This window comes from Mauremys reevesii, linkage group 8, assembly GCF_016161935.1.
Source record: "Mauremys reevesii isolate NIE-2019 linkage group 8, ASM1616193v1, whole genome shotgun sequence".
Classification (NCBI taxonomy): Eukaryota; Metazoa; Chordata; order Testudines; family Geoemydidae; genus Mauremys; species Mauremys reevesii.
The window spans coordinates 21,904,623-21,923,263 of record NC_052630.1 but is presented as its reverse complement, the minus strand read 5'-3'; the positions used below and the strand labels follow the sequence as shown (position 1 = coordinate 21,923,263).

The 18,641-nt window shown below is 43.0% G+C and overlaps 1 protein-coding gene across 5 annotated transcripts in view; it reads right to left on the bottom strand.

The window, feature by feature from the left end:
* The window catches only part of HTR4 (5-hydroxytryptamine receptor 4), a 213,068-nt gene that overhangs the window by 48,837 nt on the left and 145,590 nt on the right, over positions 1-18,641 (bottom strand). For 2 of the 5 annotated variants that reach the window (XM_039486718.1, XM_039486716.1), the window contains one exon: positions 12,301-12,452. The exons of the other annotated variants lie outside the window; for them this stretch is intronic. In XM_039486718.1, the coding sequence (XP_039342652.1) occupies positions 12,302-12,452 (151 nt within the window). In that variant the 3' untranslated portion in view covers position 12,301. The remainder of the gene's footprint in view (positions 1-12,300; positions 12,453-18,641) is intronic. 5 annotated transcript variants of the gene reach the window in all.

Here is an 18,641-nt window from a genome sequence, read left to right as displayed (position 1 = left end):
GATGTTAAAATAACCTCAAGCTCCAAATACACCCCCGTCCTCAAGGGAAGGGAAAATCTCAGCTAATATTGATGGCAATTGGGTCAGAGGAATTAGGCATATCATGTGGTTCCTTCGTAAGTAAACCCTTTGAAATGCTCAGGAGGGGAGGTGTTCCATCTTGTTCCACAGGTGTTCTCTGTCTTCTCACTCATGCTTTCTTTAGCAAAATAGCCCCACATTTTCCTTTTCAAAAAGTTCTCAGGTTTGCTCCAGGGAGGTCTAGCTGGATATTGTGATGTTTATATATCCCATCCCACACACTAGTCACATGACCAGAATCATCTGACTGAAGGGGATGGCACATATCCTCCATGATTATATCTCTTGGTTGAGCCTATGAAAGTGACCTGTCTCTGTTAAGGGAGCAGATAAATTCCACATACACACTGCAAGGCTACATATCAGCTTTCCCTCATTCCCACCCATCATAAAGAGCTAACATGTCAGCCTCTGAGAAACCGGATTAATGGTGGAAAAGTAGACACATCATTATCTACAGAACCCTTAGCTACCGTCATGTCCCAATCCACCTTCTCTCACTTTGTGGAAAAGGAAGAAGAATTGAGATTATTTTTCATTGCCCCTTGTCTAGCCAGCAAAGGAGAAGCAGAACCTTTCTAAGGCCTTGCCTACTTGGGAAAGACACTGTGTTAGAAAACAGGACATCAAGCATTACTCTATGTACCTGTACAGAAAAGGACATGCTGTGCTTTAAAACACATTAGTTGGCGCCAAGACGAGCTAGCATATTTTTAACATGATTTGTATGAATTGATATGATAGTTAACCCTAAAGTTAACCACAGCCAGCTAATATATTTTTAAACACAATTTATCCTCATCCATGCTAAGCATAAAGCTTTGTTTAACACTCAGTTAGTTAATGTGTTTTCTAACATTTTCCCAGTGCCATTTTCTCTGTACAACCCCAAACTGGCTTTCTTCCCACTGAAGGTGCCATCAATATTCCCACCAGATCACCAGGGCAGGAGACTTATTCCAGTTAATTTTTCCAAACACAAAGAAAGCATGGAAAATATCATTTAAAACCCCATGCTGACAGTTTCCCGCATGTTCAGGTGTTTTAACACCTAAGCAGTTTATAGCAATGTAATGCAGTACCCAGCCAGCTGCATGGGGCTTGGAGGAAATGGAAGACAAGATACCTGGGTGACTTGCATACATGGTACACTCTTGCATACCCCACTTTGAATATCCAATTGAGGTTCAGGTTATGGGAAGCAACGGTGAATGAACACAACCTATTGTCAGAATTCCCATGTTTTATGGTGAGTATTCAAATGAGCTTCCTCCATTTAGAAGCTCACCTTGTAATGGGGATGCTGCCAAGAATCTGCCTGGAAAGTCAGAGGGAAAATTCCTGATTTTTAAGTGTATAAGATTTCATTGCTTTTTTTTTTCTTTGGGTTTCTTTTAAATCAAAAATAGCTGTGAGATTGGGGGTGGGTGGGAATTGAGATAAGCCAGTGCTTTTCCCTTCTGGTCACAAAGTTGTCTGTGGAGCTCATACCTGCCTTAGTGTCTGCCTTCCTTCTATGGATGAGGTGATGTTTCTAGAACAGATGAACTTTGGAATGGCACAAAAACAGCTTAACCTTTTGTTGACTTGCTCTTTAATTAATTTCCCTGAAGTCAGTGCCACTGAGTTGGTTTAACAAGCTTTAATAGTGGTGTAAGTAGCATCCCAGGCAGTGCTAATGTAATTCTCCTCTGTGAATAATCGAGCTTGAGGAGGAAAGCTACCAGAGGCTCAGCTGACCACAGGCGATGTCTGCCTGGTTCTGTGTTATTTATGTGTAATGCAGTTGGACAAAAATGGCAGTGGTAGAGAAAGATGCTCAGGGTGCTGCAAGAAAGGACAGGTGAAGAAGCCAAGTCATAGGTCTGTCAAGGTTCAGCTGTGCTAAATGGAGAAGGATGGGGCTGCAGGGCAAAGGGAACACCAGCATGGCTCTACCATCTCTTAAGCGTAGGGACTGCAACTTGGGGACCATTCTTTATTGTACATCCCAGTTCTGTCCATAGATTTGAATATTCTAAGAGACAGGTCACCCCTTCTGTCCCTTCCAAATAGCTTTAGATTGATTTTTTTCTTAAAAATGCACATGAACTTTGCAAATCCATAAGCACCTACGTTTCAGAAGGGCTAAGCACTCACAAATCCATCTGAAACCTCTGAAAACCAAGGCCTATCAGTTTATTTTGTTTTTAAAGCAAATACTTCAATCCTCTTCAGAGCTGGGGGGAAATGTCAGCAGTGCCCACAGTCCTATACAGTAACAGCAAACCAGTGTGCACTGCTTAACCATCACGAGTAACTCTACAGTAACACACCACTGTGAGCATTCTGTGTTTAAAGACAACCGAACTGTTACAATGACAAATCAATATGAACATGTGCATGATATGAGGCATATTATTCTAAGGAAGCCAATTTACCTTCTCACTAGCAAGGACTTGTTAAAATTATAAACAACGAGTCGAAACCATTGTAACAATACTTGCCAACGTGCATTTTTAGCATCTTTTAAATATTTTAAATGTATTGTTATATTTCAATAAATAACTTGTTTGTATGCATAATGGAACCTTCTCGAGGGTAGGTCTATATTTACCTGCCGGGTCGACGCGTAGCATTCGACTTCTCGGAGTTCGAACTATCGCGTCTAATCTAGACGCGATAGTTCGAACTCCGAACGCGCTCCCGTTGACTCCGGAACTCTACCACCGCGAACGGCGGTGGCGGAGTCGATGGGGGAGCCGCGGACTTCGATCCCGCGGCGTCTGGACAGGTAAGAAGTTCGAACTAAGGTAGTTCGACTTCAGCTACGCTATTCGCGTACCTTAGTTCGACCCCCTGCCCTAGTGTAGACCAGGCCTTAATGAACCAACCTGTGGAGATACCGTGTGCAGCGTTTCTGTCTGATCTTATAAGCTAAGCTGGGCAGTATTTTGAAGGGGAGACTTTCAGTGAGTGCCTAGGTACAGCAGTAGGTGATACTGATGATTTTGAGAGTTGGAAGTGAGTATACCGGCTGAGTTACTGCTGAACAAATGACCCAGCGTGGTGGTAGGCATCACTACGCTATTGCAGGTGCTGACTTTTGGATGATTTCAACTGAGCTCATAGCCACTTGAGATTTGTTAAAGATACCATGGTAACACTTTAAATGAAGGTGTCTTTTATAACTGCTTTATCCTTACCTATAAATGAAATCTCAGTGCAGTTACCCCCTTAGTATATTATAAAGTATGTTATAAAATGCATTAATAATAAATGCTTAACAAGTTATGCAATGGCAATCTGTTAACAAAAGAAACTATAAGGTATAAATTGTATTGAACCAATGTATATCTTTAATACATGAACTTAATCTGTTATTGCTCTCCAGAATATTACGTAGTGGCTTATACGTTACTAAATAATAAAACTATTTATAGACGTCTCCTTAACATAGGGTGCTACCAATTTCATGGTACTTTTTTTTTGTAAATATATAAATGTCAGTGCGTGTATCTGGACAAATTCCACCTCTGATGATATTACTCTGCCAATTTACAAACTCTCTGAAATAATAAGTGAATATGTTTTTTCCTTCACTTCCTGTCTTAAACTGTTGTGTAGTGTTGTGGTGTGCAATTAAACAGCTGCCATGTTTCATATTAGAGTTGGCTTAATTTCAGTAGCAAATAAAGTGCTCCCTAAATATAGCGTGTCTATCATTTGGTAAAGAGCCCTGTGGTCCTACGGCACTACAGAAATTTCAGTGATTACCTAGCAGTGAATTGAAGGCTTATGAGTGGGTTTCAAAGCAGTGTGATGCTCCCATGAGAATGTCATGACGCTCTATCATACTTATTCAAAGATCAAACACTAAGAGAAAAACAAGAGAGGATATAAAATGTTCCATTCCCTGTGCAGGGACAGACTTGGGTCAGTCTGATAGCCACTCCCTTGTGTCTGCAAGACTCTCTAAAATGTAGTCTGATAACATTACAGGGGACAGCCAGCACTAGCCAACAGTCAGATACAGGGGAATTGACATCTAGGAAAACAGGCCAGTGACGAAGTTGACTCTTAGGGTATGTGTATACAGCCACTAGATATCCACTGCTGTGCAAATGTCTGGACTCGGGCTGTAGCCTGGGTTGTAGGACCCTGAAAGGTGGGAGGGACCCAGAGCTCGGGCTCCAGCCGAAGTCTGAAAGTTTACACTGCAGTGAAATAGCCTCACAGCCTGATCCCTGCAAGCCCGAGTCAACTGGCATGGGCCAGCCACGGGTTTTTCTGTGCTGTGTAGACATACACTTACCCACTTCTAAGCACTGGGGCATAACTAAAGATAAAGAAGCAAACTCTGCTCCCATTAACTTCAGTAAGGACCCAGATTTGGCCCTCGCTGAAGATTTCTTTTGATCAATTATCAGGAGGGTTAAAGATCTCATCCAGCCTGTGCTAGGGACAGTATCCACTCTACATGTGGAGAGTGCTGTGCAAGCCACACTTAGATTCACACCAGAAATAGGAACACTTGACAGGAAAACAGGATGTGTGGGATCTGCTGTCTACCCCCTTATTTTTCCAAGTGGATTTGCATTACAGAGACATGCACACAAACGGATGTGATTAATAAAAGAAACTGTGGTACTGACAGCCATTGTAAGCAATTTGGTTCATAGCTATACACAGACTGATGCTGTTTGACATTCCTTTCCAGGACTTTAGTATATTTATCAGATAAAGCAAAATGCTCTTAAGTACCTTGTTCTCTCTTAGCTAATATTCTGCTCCATTTTATTCAAGGAGCCCTGGTGAATGCCACAAATCAACAGGCTGTGAACTTCCCTACAAGTTACATCTGTAAGAACATCTCTCTGAGCTACTTAACCGTCAAACAAACTCAGCAGCGCTGCCTGGAGAACACAGCTGTGTACGTCGCTGCTAATATGGTCACTTCCAGGAAAGTGCTTTAATTAGATATAAAGTTATTTTAATTTTCCTCCTTTGGATGGAAAATGGAACTGGAAAAGAAAGATAGATGCAGTATACGAGGGGTCACAATTACATTCTCTGTCCCCAGAATGGTACTTTTAAAACAAGGAAAACCACCTCTAAAATGACCCTTAGCTGCCCTGGACCCAGGGTGAACTGATGAGCTGCTGTCTGGTTCTACTGTTAATGTAACATTGTGGCAAACTCAGGACAGCTAAGGCTTTGGAGGTGCTGAGTGGTCAGATTTGGGGTATTGATTCTTGGACAGAAGGGGAAAAGGTAGTTAGGTGTTTGGTACCTGTATCCTGTTCGCTCTAGGAACAGCTCCTCTCAGTGTGGTAGGGGAAGGAATCAGGCTATTATGTAAAATTAGAAATCTTCTTTGCAAAACAGCAGCTGCTAGGAGCTGTGGCCAATTTTTTGTATATTAAAGGCATCGCTGCATCAGGGAGGATTCAGATTCATGGGGGAGGAAATCTAAAAGAGCCCAGATCTGTCAGTAGCAGGGGAGCTCTGGAAGATGCTTTGGAATGAAGAGTAAGATCTAGGCACCTGAAGAGAGAGGCTGACTAAATCTCCCCTGGGCTTTCTGCAGAGTTTACCAGTTAACCTCTTGAAAGCTTGCTTGAAATTACAACCCATTTTTCAATGAGCTCTGGGTTTGATGATCAGTAATTCCACCCTGGGGCCAAATCCTGCCCTCCAAAACATAGACAGAATTCTCATGGAGGTGAGGACTGGAGTCTCCTAACAGCTGACTCATCGAGACAATCATATGGAGATAACTATTCTGAGGTTCCAATTCCTTATCCTCCTCCCCTCCCTGCCTCGGACAATCTTTCATGCTGCTTGCGCCCTCCCCTTCCTAATGCCTAGCACACCTGTGATTTATACTTGGGACAGGAGGGGCCCATGAGCATCTCCTTCTAAACAACACACCAAAGATGCTGCTGTGGATTCCATTTTGCAGAAGGAAGAGAGATGAGATATTGAGTCCAGCTCAGCAGTAACAACTCTTGCTGCCACAGCCTAGTTATGAATGAGTCCCAAGCCTATTCACTAGTGCTAGGTTTATTATACACAGGAGCACAGTACTTGAATATTCTATAGCGTTTTTCTCTTTGTCTCCATACCTCCATGCCTGCGTGAATGTGTGCACTCCTTGGGTGAGCATGCTACAACTAGAGATCGGTCTGAACCAGAACCCTGGATCTGAAAATACCTTCAGTTTGATGGAACTTTATATCTGCATCTAAAGTTCCTCTTTCTCCGGTCTGTATAATGGGCAAAACTGAATCCCTAGATAGGAGCACTCCCCAAATTTTGTGTATGTCCAAAATCCAGACTGGCCTGACTGTAAAATTCAGATCCAATCTATTACTATGATTTATGAAGATTAAGCCTGTGTGTGTGTGTGTGTGTGTGTGTGTCTATCTATCTATCTAATCTATCTATCCAGGCTCTGTGTGTGTGTGCGTGTGTATATGTCTCTATTGAATTGAAAGAAAATGCAGCAGCTAGCACCATAGTATGAGTTCCTTTCTATTGCATCTGAAAGCCCAGAAAACTCTATCAAGTTTCTGTCTCTGAAATGTCCTCCCTCACTTGATGAAAGAAAAAAAACAGAAAGAACAACAATCTGCTTGAGTCTGTCACCCAGCCATCAGCTTGTCAGCTCCTGATCCATTAACAGGACAAACCAGCAGCTTTAAGATAGCAACAGAAACTCTGGGAACTGCCCAGAAATAACGCTCCAGAATGAAGCAGTTTGATTCCAGTTGTCTCATCCTGTAAGACAGTATCTAAACTTTTTTTTCCTACTGGCTGCTCACAGCACAGCAATTGATGGAAGATGTATGTATCTTTTGTAGGAAATACTTAACAACATTTCACTCCGAGTACGTGGCAGCTGTGGAAAAACTAACATGCTTTTTATGGCCATAGCTCTACATATTACCACACCTCATGAATGATCTTTCAGCAAAATCTACCTTCCCCCCACAGCTACCTGCAGCTCTATCCTGTTATTGATTATTTTTCATTATTGACATTAGAGACAGCAAATCAGGAAACTGAGTTTCTGGGAAATGTTGTTTCTTCTAATCCAAACAAATGAATTCCTTGTCATTTCAAACTTCCTCTTCATTTGTCCTTCCTCTGTTCCTTCATTTGTCCTTCCGCTGTTCCTCATTTGGGTCCCAGAAGGTTGAAGTTACTATCATGCACACTTCTCAATGTTATTGTGGGAGAGAATTGTGTTTAATGTCAGCCAGGACTTACTCGTAACTTGCTTACTAACATCCCTCATGATCTTTCTGGGCTTTTTCTGCCTATGATGACTAATGTATATAACAGTGCTGAAGTTACTAAAAAAAACTTTACACTAGCTACCGTAAAATCTAGGGTTACTTTTCTCCCAGCACCTGCAGTGCAATTAATTATACTTGATGCGCAATGCTAGCAACATTTCTATGCTTCAGTGATCTCCTGGGAAATTCATGGAAGATGATTTAAGGGGTAGAACGTGTAGGCTAGTTTCAAACATATAAACTCACGCAGTACCAAGGCTCTAACTTGTTCTCTGCTAACTGCACTAATATAGACTTTCTGTGCTAGATATCATGGGTGTGAATATCAAGAGGGTGAGGAACTGTTTAGGTTGGTATAATTTTTAACTATGCATAATAGGATGAAATTACAGAAAGAGAAATGTTAGGCTAAACACCAGGAAAAAAGTTCCTACCCATGAAATCTATTACAAACCATGGAACAGGCCTCCTCACCCAGCCCACAGGAGGTAGTAGAAGTTCCCTTGTTTAAATTAGTCTGCAAAAAAGTTACCGTAGGGACCAATCCAGCTTTGGCCAGCTTGGGGTTAGACTAGAAATTCTTGTAAGTTTTCCTTTCTCTAGTATCAATGGTTAAACTTCATCATTTAATTATGGTAGTGTATATATAGACATTTTCCAAACACTCAAGAAGAATGGTCCCTACCCAGAGGAGCTCATAGTCTAGCTTTAACAAAAAATGTAGTAGGCCTTGAGACAGATCACAAGGTATCTGAGTAATACCTTGCACCATAAGTAGCCCCACTGACTCCAATGTGACTTCAAGATCCTATTCAATAGGCCAGATTCTCTGGTCTGCTAAGACTACTATGTTCCATTAAAGCACTGAAGAGCTAAGTGGCCTTAAATTGGCTGGAGATGACAGATGGGTCATTTCTTGGGGAATTCCACCCATACCCAAATAGAAAGCTGGTGGTGGTAGAAGGACAGGTTCAGAAACAGAATAGGGAGGGGAGAGTATAGGCCTATGTTGTGCCGGAGCTGGACACCTGAAGCTGAAAGCAGCTTCCGCTCTCTGTTCTGTGTGACTGTGAGGCTCGGACAGTGTGGTGAATCAAGGCCAATGTGAATGATGGCATCGCAATCTGGCCCTAGAGGACGTGAGTTTCTTGCAAAATAAAATGTAGCTAATTATTTTTAATCTTGGTTCATTATCTCACCCAGTTCTCTTCATAGGCTTCACAGAGACAAAGTACTTTGGTGTAAGTTCTATCTGAGAAATACCTTCATCCAGCTCATTAGCCAACCTGTTTACAAGGCATTCACCACCACAAAGAGAATTGGTAGGAACAGATGGGATGCTGAGCGGGCTTTGCAACTTCACCTTGAACAAATATTGACTCATATATTGCACTGAAGGATTATCTCTTTGATGTCTGGGCCAGCACATGGTGGGCAATGAAGAGTGATGAACTGGGTTTTCAGTGCACCAGAGAAAAATTCCCAGCACCTCTGACAAGTTATTTGAAGTCATTTCAATGGCCATTGCTCATCACACTTTGGACTTTCATTCTCCAGATGCTCCCTTTCCAAAATAATAGACGTTATCAGACTTGCACAAAAGGCTTTTTATCCTTTAGATCTGAATGTAAAGTCAGGGACATGCAGGTATCAATTGGATGACTTCAACAGCTGGAGAAGGGCCAGCCTCTATGTGTTAGGCGAAGGGTTTTTCCCACTTTTGGAAAATAATTAAGCAATTTCACACATATATTGAGCAACCTATTATCAAAGGTTCTGGAAGAGCTTTACAGACACTAGTTTAACCCTGAACCATCTCAGACGTAGGCAAGGATTAGCATGCCCATTTCTGCAGATGAATAAAATGAGACACTCAGAGAAGAATGCCTAGCCCAGGGTCACACGGTGAGTCAGTTGAAGATTTGGAAGAACCCAGTGTTCTGACTTGCATGAGTCCTCGTGCTACCTCCTAGCCCATAGTATTCCTTCCTCCTCCTTCTCCAGCCAGGATGTACCTTGGGTGTTACAATATGGTTCCTGTGGAATTACACATTTCACACCTGAAGAACCTCTGACTATGAACGCAATGAATGCCAAATGAGGTGGATTGATTTGACTTTCACTGCAAAGATTGTCCCATTAGTGAGTCTACTGGGCTACACTTTCTATTGCACTCATCACCCTGGAATCTGAGCCCTGGGGCACAGTGTTCACCTTATTAGATGTAGCCCCTTAGTGGCAGGGCTTTCTGAGGCTCAGAGCCAGTGAAAGATGGATTAATGCTGCAGGAAGCTCCTATCTTATTTCAGGGCTTGTTAGAGGAAGTTATATGTTAGAGGGCTGTGCTACATTGATTCTCTCTTGAAGCTGATGTGGACTTAATTTGTGTAGCCCATGCAATTCTGATTTTGAAGGGGTATGAGAGGCAACTTCTTCCCTCAGTCCTTCTCATGAAACATTCTTTGTGTTCTCCATTGGAAGTTAGATGAGAGCTAAGTTCTTCAAATCTGTCTAAGACAGGGGTTTTATTATATCAGGCAACCACAGAGGACACTTGCACATTTTCCCTTCAGTGATCTTCTGGCTAAATAACATATGGCAGATTTACATACATTTTACATATGCCCCAGGAGCCTTTCCTACTTCTGAGTTTGTTAAAACCTTGTAGGACTCATTTAAAAACAAATAAATCCAACAAATATAACACAGACTTATATTAGCAACTGGAGATATGAGCAGATGGAGAAAGTCCATGCTCAGATGGCATAGAGAAAGAGGGAAAGTCTATGTTGAGGTGCTTAGTGGTGAGGAAGGTATTGACAAATGCATGTTTGTGTTGCCAGGAGGTGGATGGGATAGGCCATGATTAGATCCCTACAGTGCTCTGTTACAAACAAAGAAAACACATACAGTTTCCAAGCTCCAAACAACTTTTAAGGTAATTGTTTTTCCTCTCCAGTTACCACGCTAAACACAGGGCTTATAACACCCAGGAAGTCACTATGAGATCCTATGAACTTGTAGTGTTTACCATCCACTAAGTGGCCACATTCTTCCTTCACTAGGGAGAAAAGCCTGGGAGATCTGTGTGAAATATTCCCAGAACAATTCATGTGGCATTTGATTGAATTAAGCAGCTCTTCAAAGTCCCCACCTTCCCCCAGAGATATACTCAAAATGCTTTTCCTTCAGCAGCAAGGAAGAAAAAGAGTTTTTAAGAAAGTCAGCCTAAAATTAAAGTGCACTTCAGCACTTAAATGATTAGTTCTAAGTTTTAGATGTAAGTATGTCTGCAGCCACAGTGAATAATATAACAAAAGTAGCTTAGATTTATATAACACCTTTATGCCCAATGAACACAAAGCACTTTGCAAATGTTGATATGGACTGTCCAAGAGTTACTCTGTCCAGAGATGAAATGCAGCAGCTTCTGGGGAGCAAGACTAATTAACAGTGCACATCAAAACTATACAATGATATAGGGCAGGAGGCAGGGCGGGTGCAAGGATGTTTCGCGCCCTAGGCGAAACTTCCACCTTGCCCCACCCCACCAGAGCCCTGTGGCAGATCTCCGCCCCGCCCTCCCACCCCACGGCAGCTCCCCCCGGCCCAGCGAGCCATGCGGCAGCTCCCCGCCCCAGCTCACTTCTTCTCCGCTTCTTCCCCGAGCATGCCATTGCCGCACCACTTCTCCCGCCTCCCAGGCTTGTGGCGCCAATCAGCTGTTTGGCGTCGCAAGCCTGGGAGGGAGAGAAGCAGAGCGGGGCAGTGTGCTCAGATGAGGAGGTGGAGCATAGTTGAGCTGGGGCAGGGAGTCCCCCTGCGTGCCGCCCCGCCCCTCTTCCCCGCACCCTCCTGCCCCAGCTCCCTCCACCTAAATGCCGACGACGACTGGGGCGGCCAAAGATCCAGCCGCCACGGTCGCTGCTGAAGGACCCGAAATGCCACCCCCCAAATGCTAGTGCCCTAGACGACTGCCTAGGTTGCCTAATGGGTTGCACCGGCCCTGGCAGGAGGCAGAAAAGATTGTCGTATGCAGTTGAAACTACAGAAGGGGGATGTAGGTGGAATTTAATTGGGATACCAAGGCTACTACCACAAATCCCCCTAAGAGCCTGATCCAAAGCCTCCAAAGGGCTTTGGATCAGACCGTAAATCTTCAACAAGATTTCTCAGGGCAGGAACATGCCTTTTGGGCACTGCCTTGTAATGGGGGATGATGTTGAGCCACCCCACCCCACAGGAAGCTTCGGGAGATGTTGAGTGTAAACTGCATGTCCAACAACACACATACATAGTTCCCATTAGTGTCAGTGGGAGATATGGTTTTAATGGAGGGGAGACCAGATTCAAGTATAGGGCAAATCTCCACACAACCACTTCCTTATTGCCACACTGTCCCTAAGCTTCAAGCATTCTGAGTGTTGTAAGAGATGGGCCATTGGTACAGGGTTCATTAGATATGAGAAGCCCAGCTACGGTGCCCTTGAATGAAAGAGAGAGTGAGAAGCGCTGTGTACACATGGAGCTTTGCATTTAAGGAGCAGCATGTGCGTTCCATTTGTGCCTTGTGGCTAAGCCTGCATAAATATCTATCACTACAATAAAGCTGATGTGGGGAACAGGACTGGAATGAAATTATACAATCCAATAATGGCACTCGGCTGATGCTCTCTAATCTGATTTCACTTGAGCCCTCCCCAATACCAAGCTTTTCCAACAGCTAATGTCTTGCCTTTTCATCAAAACCTCCAAACCAATTAAAATTACCATTCAAATAGCTTTCCACAGAACAGGAGCTGCTGCCTTTACTGTCAGGAGACCTAGAAGGATGCAAACATAGTACTGAAAAGCCAGTTTACTTTCATTCAGGGCAGTGTCCCTGCAGACATGTGGGCTGCATCTTTGTGCATTCTTTCTGTCAGCTAGTACTTACATCAGAGACACAGCTTGTGGCAAACATGCAAGATAGGAGGAGCAGTAGATTCTCTGGGCTTTGTGCACGGAGATGCTGGGTAGAAGGAAAGTTGATGGGAGAACTGAAGTAGCTGCCACAGGTTCATCTGTAGCGATGCATTGATGAAACACCTGGGAAATAGCTACCATTATTCTCCAGCACTCCATATGGAAATAATTATCATACTACATGCCAATGTTTCCAAAATGCAGGAGACAAATTATTCATTATGCAAACTGGCCAGGCAAAGCAGAGAGCATTGGGAAACAGTTGTGCATGTGAACAACCAGAGAGGTTTAATTTACAGAGACATTTAATTTAAGTTAAAGTTTACATTTGAATCAGGGAGACAATGAAATCAAACCAACAAAACTTACATACAAAATAAGCCTTGGGCTGCTTGTCAATCTACAGCAAGAGCAGCCATTGCTGTACCCCCTTTCCCCTCCATTGTCTCCACTTTGCTTTTCATAAACACTGCCCTTCTAATCAGGGCTGCCTTCCAACAGAGCTGGACAGGCCATTGTCAATGTAAAGATACCACATTATTCTCTGCAGGCTTCTGTAAGCCAAATTATTTTCTATTACTCATAAATGATAGACAGATTAATTGATGCTTTGCAGAAAGCCACTAGGTTGAGCCAGGAGCTCAGGGGGTGTGGGTGTCTGATGATGCTATTGGATGCAGAATGGCTGACTACAGAACTCAAATTGAGCAGAGAAGGGAGCTAGAAACAAGAGCTGTTGCAATGCAGCAAGCTTCTGAAAATGCCAATGGAGCATCCCAATTGCTCCCTGAAGAAGGGGCTTTCAGAGGAACCCAGACACAAAGTGAATCATACAGCAAATCAGGATATAGGTGGATGTCTCTAGTGGGATGCACAGCAAGAGGTAGTCTTAGAACAGAGAGACAGCCTGACCAAGGATTCACAGTGTCACCTTGCAAATATATTGGCTGCTTTCATTACCCAAAGCATATACTGTACAATTAAAAATAGACTTGAATGTATTGATATTACAGTTGCTCCCAGGATCGAGGTACCCTGGGTGTAATTTTGCTTCTCCTCCAGAGTCAAACTGACAGACTAAGTAGAAGTTCTGATGTTAATCATAAATCTTATCTTCTGCCACATAACAAAAGGGGTTATTTCAGGACTAATCTGTTTTTTTCAAAATACAGACATATTGAGAAAAGAGATTATCTTACATAAAATAAAGGAAATTGTGGTATTTTAAAGCCATAATCCATTCCCCTTTGTATAAAATAAGATAAATATCTTGATTTAATTCAGTGCAATTACAAGAAGCTTTTATCTTATCATAAAATTCTTGGCTTTTTCTGATGACGCATTTTTAAGCTGTGCACCTGGCCACAGCACAGCCACCAGAGTTAACACTGTCAAGGCTGGCAAATCATGGCCCATTATAAGAAAGACTCCCCACCAACAAGGATATAGCTCAAATGCTGGTATTAGAAATGACAACTGTAAATGGGTAGAGCATTTCAGAACAGGTACACAGCAGGTGTCTCATTCAGAACAACATGAAACCAGAGTTGGCATATGTAGTCTGTGTATTACCTGCCTAGTGCAGGGCTTCACTGGGCTGGTGAATGCGTCACACAGATGAAGCAGCACAATTGTTGCACAGGTTCCTTAAGTGACCCCATCAATGTCAATGTCACTATAACCCGACAATCTGGATAAACCAGGGATGCTACAGGTCCCCCAACAGGGGATAGATGCCAGTGAACATTTGAGGTCTGTGGGAAGAAGGCTGAACCCCTTCCACACCCCTTTTCCTGAACTTTGCAGGATCATTCTAAACAACCAGGTTTAAATTTTGCACCAAAACTAGGAAAGAAAAAAAAAGGGGTGTGTGGGAAACTCAGCCTAAACTTCCAGGTTGACAGCCATGTAAAGAGAAATTAGCACCTCAGCTTTTTATCCTGGGTGAAGCCAAGTCCAATAAATTGATTGCAATTACAAGTAAAAAGGAAGGATTAGGCAAAAGCTGCAGGAAAAAAAAACATAAAAATATAACTACAACCTTCCTTCACCCCCATGTTGGAGGGTTTTTGCTTCAATGGTTGTGAAATCTTGTCACCCACTCCAAACAAGGATTAAAGCGAAGCTGTGAATATATTTCACACATTAAGCACAGCCTCCCAGAATCATTTCTTCAGTACAATTACTAGCCACAAAAAAATCCCCAACAAGTTTTCTTGCTTTGATTTAGTAACACTACAATTCACACTCTTTCCATTCTAGATATGGTTCCAGTCTCCTCTCTATGTAGCACTGGTCCCGAGTTCTTGCCTTTGAAATTTTGTCTAAGGTTGGCTTTTACATGAAGGCATTTTGAATTAATGATCCAGCATAAAGGCTGGCTAGCCTGGCGGTAATGTGTAATGAACCTATAGCTCAAAGACATCTCACTTACCAGCGGCCCCGCTGACTTCTTCTGCTCCATTCCACTTAGGTTAAACTTCAACAGGTCTGAGGAAGCCTGCGAGATGTAGCTGGTGTGCTTGTTAAACAACATAGGCCAGATCCTCAGCTGGTGTAGATTGACATAGTTCCATTAAAGTAAACAGAGCTAGAAGAGGCTGATTTACACCAGCTGAGGATCTGGCCCCATATGTATTACTGGCAAATATTTCTTTTAAAGAAGGTATTTTTCCTCCTAAATACACCTCTTTATATGAAGCAATTAAAATGTTTATATAATGGTGGGCCTGCCCTTTTTCCATTGCTCCCAGCTCTGCTTTTTAACTCATCTGTGCTAACGCTGAAAGGGAAGCAGCTCAATGAGAGCTCAGAAGGCTGCATGAGACAGAACTCAGTAATGAGAACATTTATTGAAGGAGTGAGTAGGGGTAGGTCAGGCAGGGAAAAGCCACTGGAAACCTAAAGGACAAGGAAGGAAGCCCAGTGCTGGGTGAGACAGACAACCACTTCTAAATGGTCTCTCACGTCTCTTCTGCCTCACTGTCTATATCTCCATCTTCTTCCCATTGTATGCACGTTCTGACCATCACAAATACCCTTGCTCCAGATTGGTTTCACACCTGCAGTCTGACAGCCCTCTAAAATTGACTAAATGTGCTGCTTTTCCACCTAGCTCAGCAAGGGGGGAAAGGGAAGGGCAATTATAAAGAGGGTGTTGATTGAATCTTAAATTTAACTGTCTTTAATACTGTACAGAGCACACCTAGTGCTCAGCTCCTTTGGTGTATGTGCAGTTCTCTTTTGGTTCTGGTGAGGGGTTTCTCTGCTGTCGACTCATAGATTTTAAGGCCAGAAGGGACCATTATGATTATCTAGCCTGATGTCCTGCATAATACGAGTCATAAAACCTCACCCAGTAATTCCTACATCAAGTCCATCACTTCTGTTTGAGCTAGAGCATCTCTTTTAGGAAGAGATCCAGTCTTGACTTAAAGCCCACCAGTGATGGAGTATTGACCACATCCCTAGGTAACTTGTGTCAATGGTTAATTACCTTCAGTGACATTTATGGCTCTTCATGTTCTGCCTTTTGATCCTATGTTTAAAGATCTGCCAATCTCAGCATTTGTGAAATTTACTTCAAAAATCTTGTATGAAGGCAATGACTATGATGCCAAAATGTAAGATACAGTGAGATGCCAAGTGTCCCTGGGAAGTTGGAACTTATGTTTTATTGCCAATATTGGAAAACATTTTTTAAAATTACAAGAAATCTCATCAAATAAACTGCAAAGTTTTTCTTCATTTTATGTCTAATTACCCCTTAGGTTTTTATAAAACAAGTCTTCAGAGTGGAAGTTAATGAAGGTAAAATCAAAAGCAATTTGCTCTTGACTAAGGTCAACCTAAAATTAGAAATGGAAAAGGCCTGTTAAGTTATTTAGTCTAGTTCCCCTTCTCTCACTCACACTTTCCTCTGCCCAATGCAAGATTGTCCCCCTACAATATATTTGTTTCAAGTGCATTGCCAAGTCTAGGTTTAAATATCTCAACCAATGCTATTACGCGGCTACATTTACTACTGTACCATCAATGCTTAACCTGAAGGAGAAAGACTGGGCAAACAGAACAGCTGTACAAAAAGAAAATTATTTAGGGCCTGATCCAAGTTCCATTAAAGTCAATGAGAGAGTTTTCAGTGATATTAATAGCATTGGGTGCAGGCTATAAACCTGTATATTTGTGCTCCCTCTGCTATTAGTTCAGTTATTTTAGTTGCATAAAAGCTTTCTCTTTCTATTATCTTTTCTCCAAATAATGGGGCTGAATTCACCATTAGCATAAGGATTTTTTGTCTACCAAACTTTATTAAATATACCCCACCCCAGTAGCACTGGGGAGCCCAGCCCACTTGCGTTCCAGACAGAAACAGTAACACAGCCGGGCTCAGTTAAAATACAGGGGATGCTAAGCAAATCACAGCTCATGGCTATAGTGCATCCCCAGAGCATCCGTCACCATCCGCTAGCTTCAGCCTGAGGTAGCGCAGCAGGTTCTGGCACTCCCGGGAGTTGGCAGTCACCACAGCAGGGATGGAGGAGAGCATCTCTTTGATCGTCTCTTGCATTTCCTCATGGCTCCTTAGCACCATCTGGGCATGATGGAGTTTCCCCTCCAGGATTCTCCTTTGGTCCTGGTAGTCACGCTGCATCGCCAGGAGTAGCTCCCTCAGCTTGTTCACCTCCTGCCACAGCCAGACTTTCTCCTGGACAGCGTCAGCATCCAGTGGTGTTGTGTTGGGCTCCCGGCCCCTCACCTCCTCCCACAGCACCTCAGCCTCCGTCTCCGCACGCTGGAGCAGGTGCTTCAGGTGAGAGACCTCCTCCTTCAGATTCGTGACTTCTCCACTCCAGTGGATGAGCTGCAGCATCTTCTCCTCCTGTTGCCGCATGATGTCCTGCAGCTCCTTCTCGGTCTGAAACCTGACTCCCAGGGTCTTGTTTAGCTTGGCAAGGTTTGCATCCCGGGCATCGATCTCTGCCTGGAGCCTGGATTCCAGGCTCTCCAGCTGGCAGTTAGGCAGCTGGTGTACTCAGACTATTGTCTATCACGCTGACCAATACTGTGTCATTGTCTCCCTGTGCTCCCCCATCTGTCTGAATCTACATGTTGTTTCTTGTCATATATTTAGATTATAAATGCTACGGGGCAGGGACTGCATCTTTGCTCTGTGTTTGTATAGCACCTAGCACAATGGACTGGGGACCCTAGGTGCTACTGCAATACAAATAACAATGAATAACAACAACTAGCGAACACATATCCATTGAAGTCAATAGAGCTGAGCCACTTTTGCCAGTGGTGAATGGCATCCATAATCCTGCACTTATGACAGCACACACCGTTACGCTGGAAATGATGCTGCAGTGCCACAGAGACATGTGCTATACCAAACGCAACCTCAAAACAAACTTTATATGATCAACATCAAGGGCATTCTTTCCCCTCTCAGTGGAACTTGTAAAATGCTAGGTTCCAACAGCTCTAACCGAACAAAGAGCTTTTATGGCCATATCTGTGTCACTTCCTCCCTGCAGAGTTATAGGGTTAAGAATGATCAGCTACTTATAGATTCATAGATTTTAAGACCAGAAGAGACTGTTGTGATAATTTAATTTACTCTCCGGAATAACACAAGTCACATAACTTCCCTGAATTAATTCCTGCTTCAACAGCTGTGGTTGAATTAGAGCAGATCTTTTTGAAAAACATCCCATCTTGATTGAAAGCTCACCACAACCCTTAGTAAGCTGTTCTGATGGCTCTCTCTTAAACAATTGTACCTTATTTCTAGTCTGAATTTGTCGACCTTCAATTTTCATCCATTGTCAGATCTTTGCTAGATTTAAGAGCCCTTTATAACCAAATTTATGTTCCTTATGTGGGTAGTTATAGACTGTGATCAAGTCACCCCTTTACTTTCTTTGATAAGCTAAATAGATTGACTGCCTCAACTCTCTCACTATGAGGTATTCTTTAATTTTTCTCACAGCTCTTCTCTGAACCCTGTTTCAGCATCTTCCTTGAATTGCAGACATCCAAACTGGACTCTGTATTACAGGAGTGGTCACACCAGTGCCAATCCAGAGGTAATAAATCTCGCTATTTCTACTCGATATTCCCTGTTTATACATCCAAGGATGCATTAGCCCTTTTGGCCACAGCATTACACTGGAAGCTCATGTTCAGCTGATTATCCACCAAGACCCCCAAGTCTTTTTCAGACTCACTGCTTACCCGGATAGTCCTGTAAGTATGGACTGCATTCTTTGTTCCTAGGTGTACGACCTTATATTTGGCCATACTGAA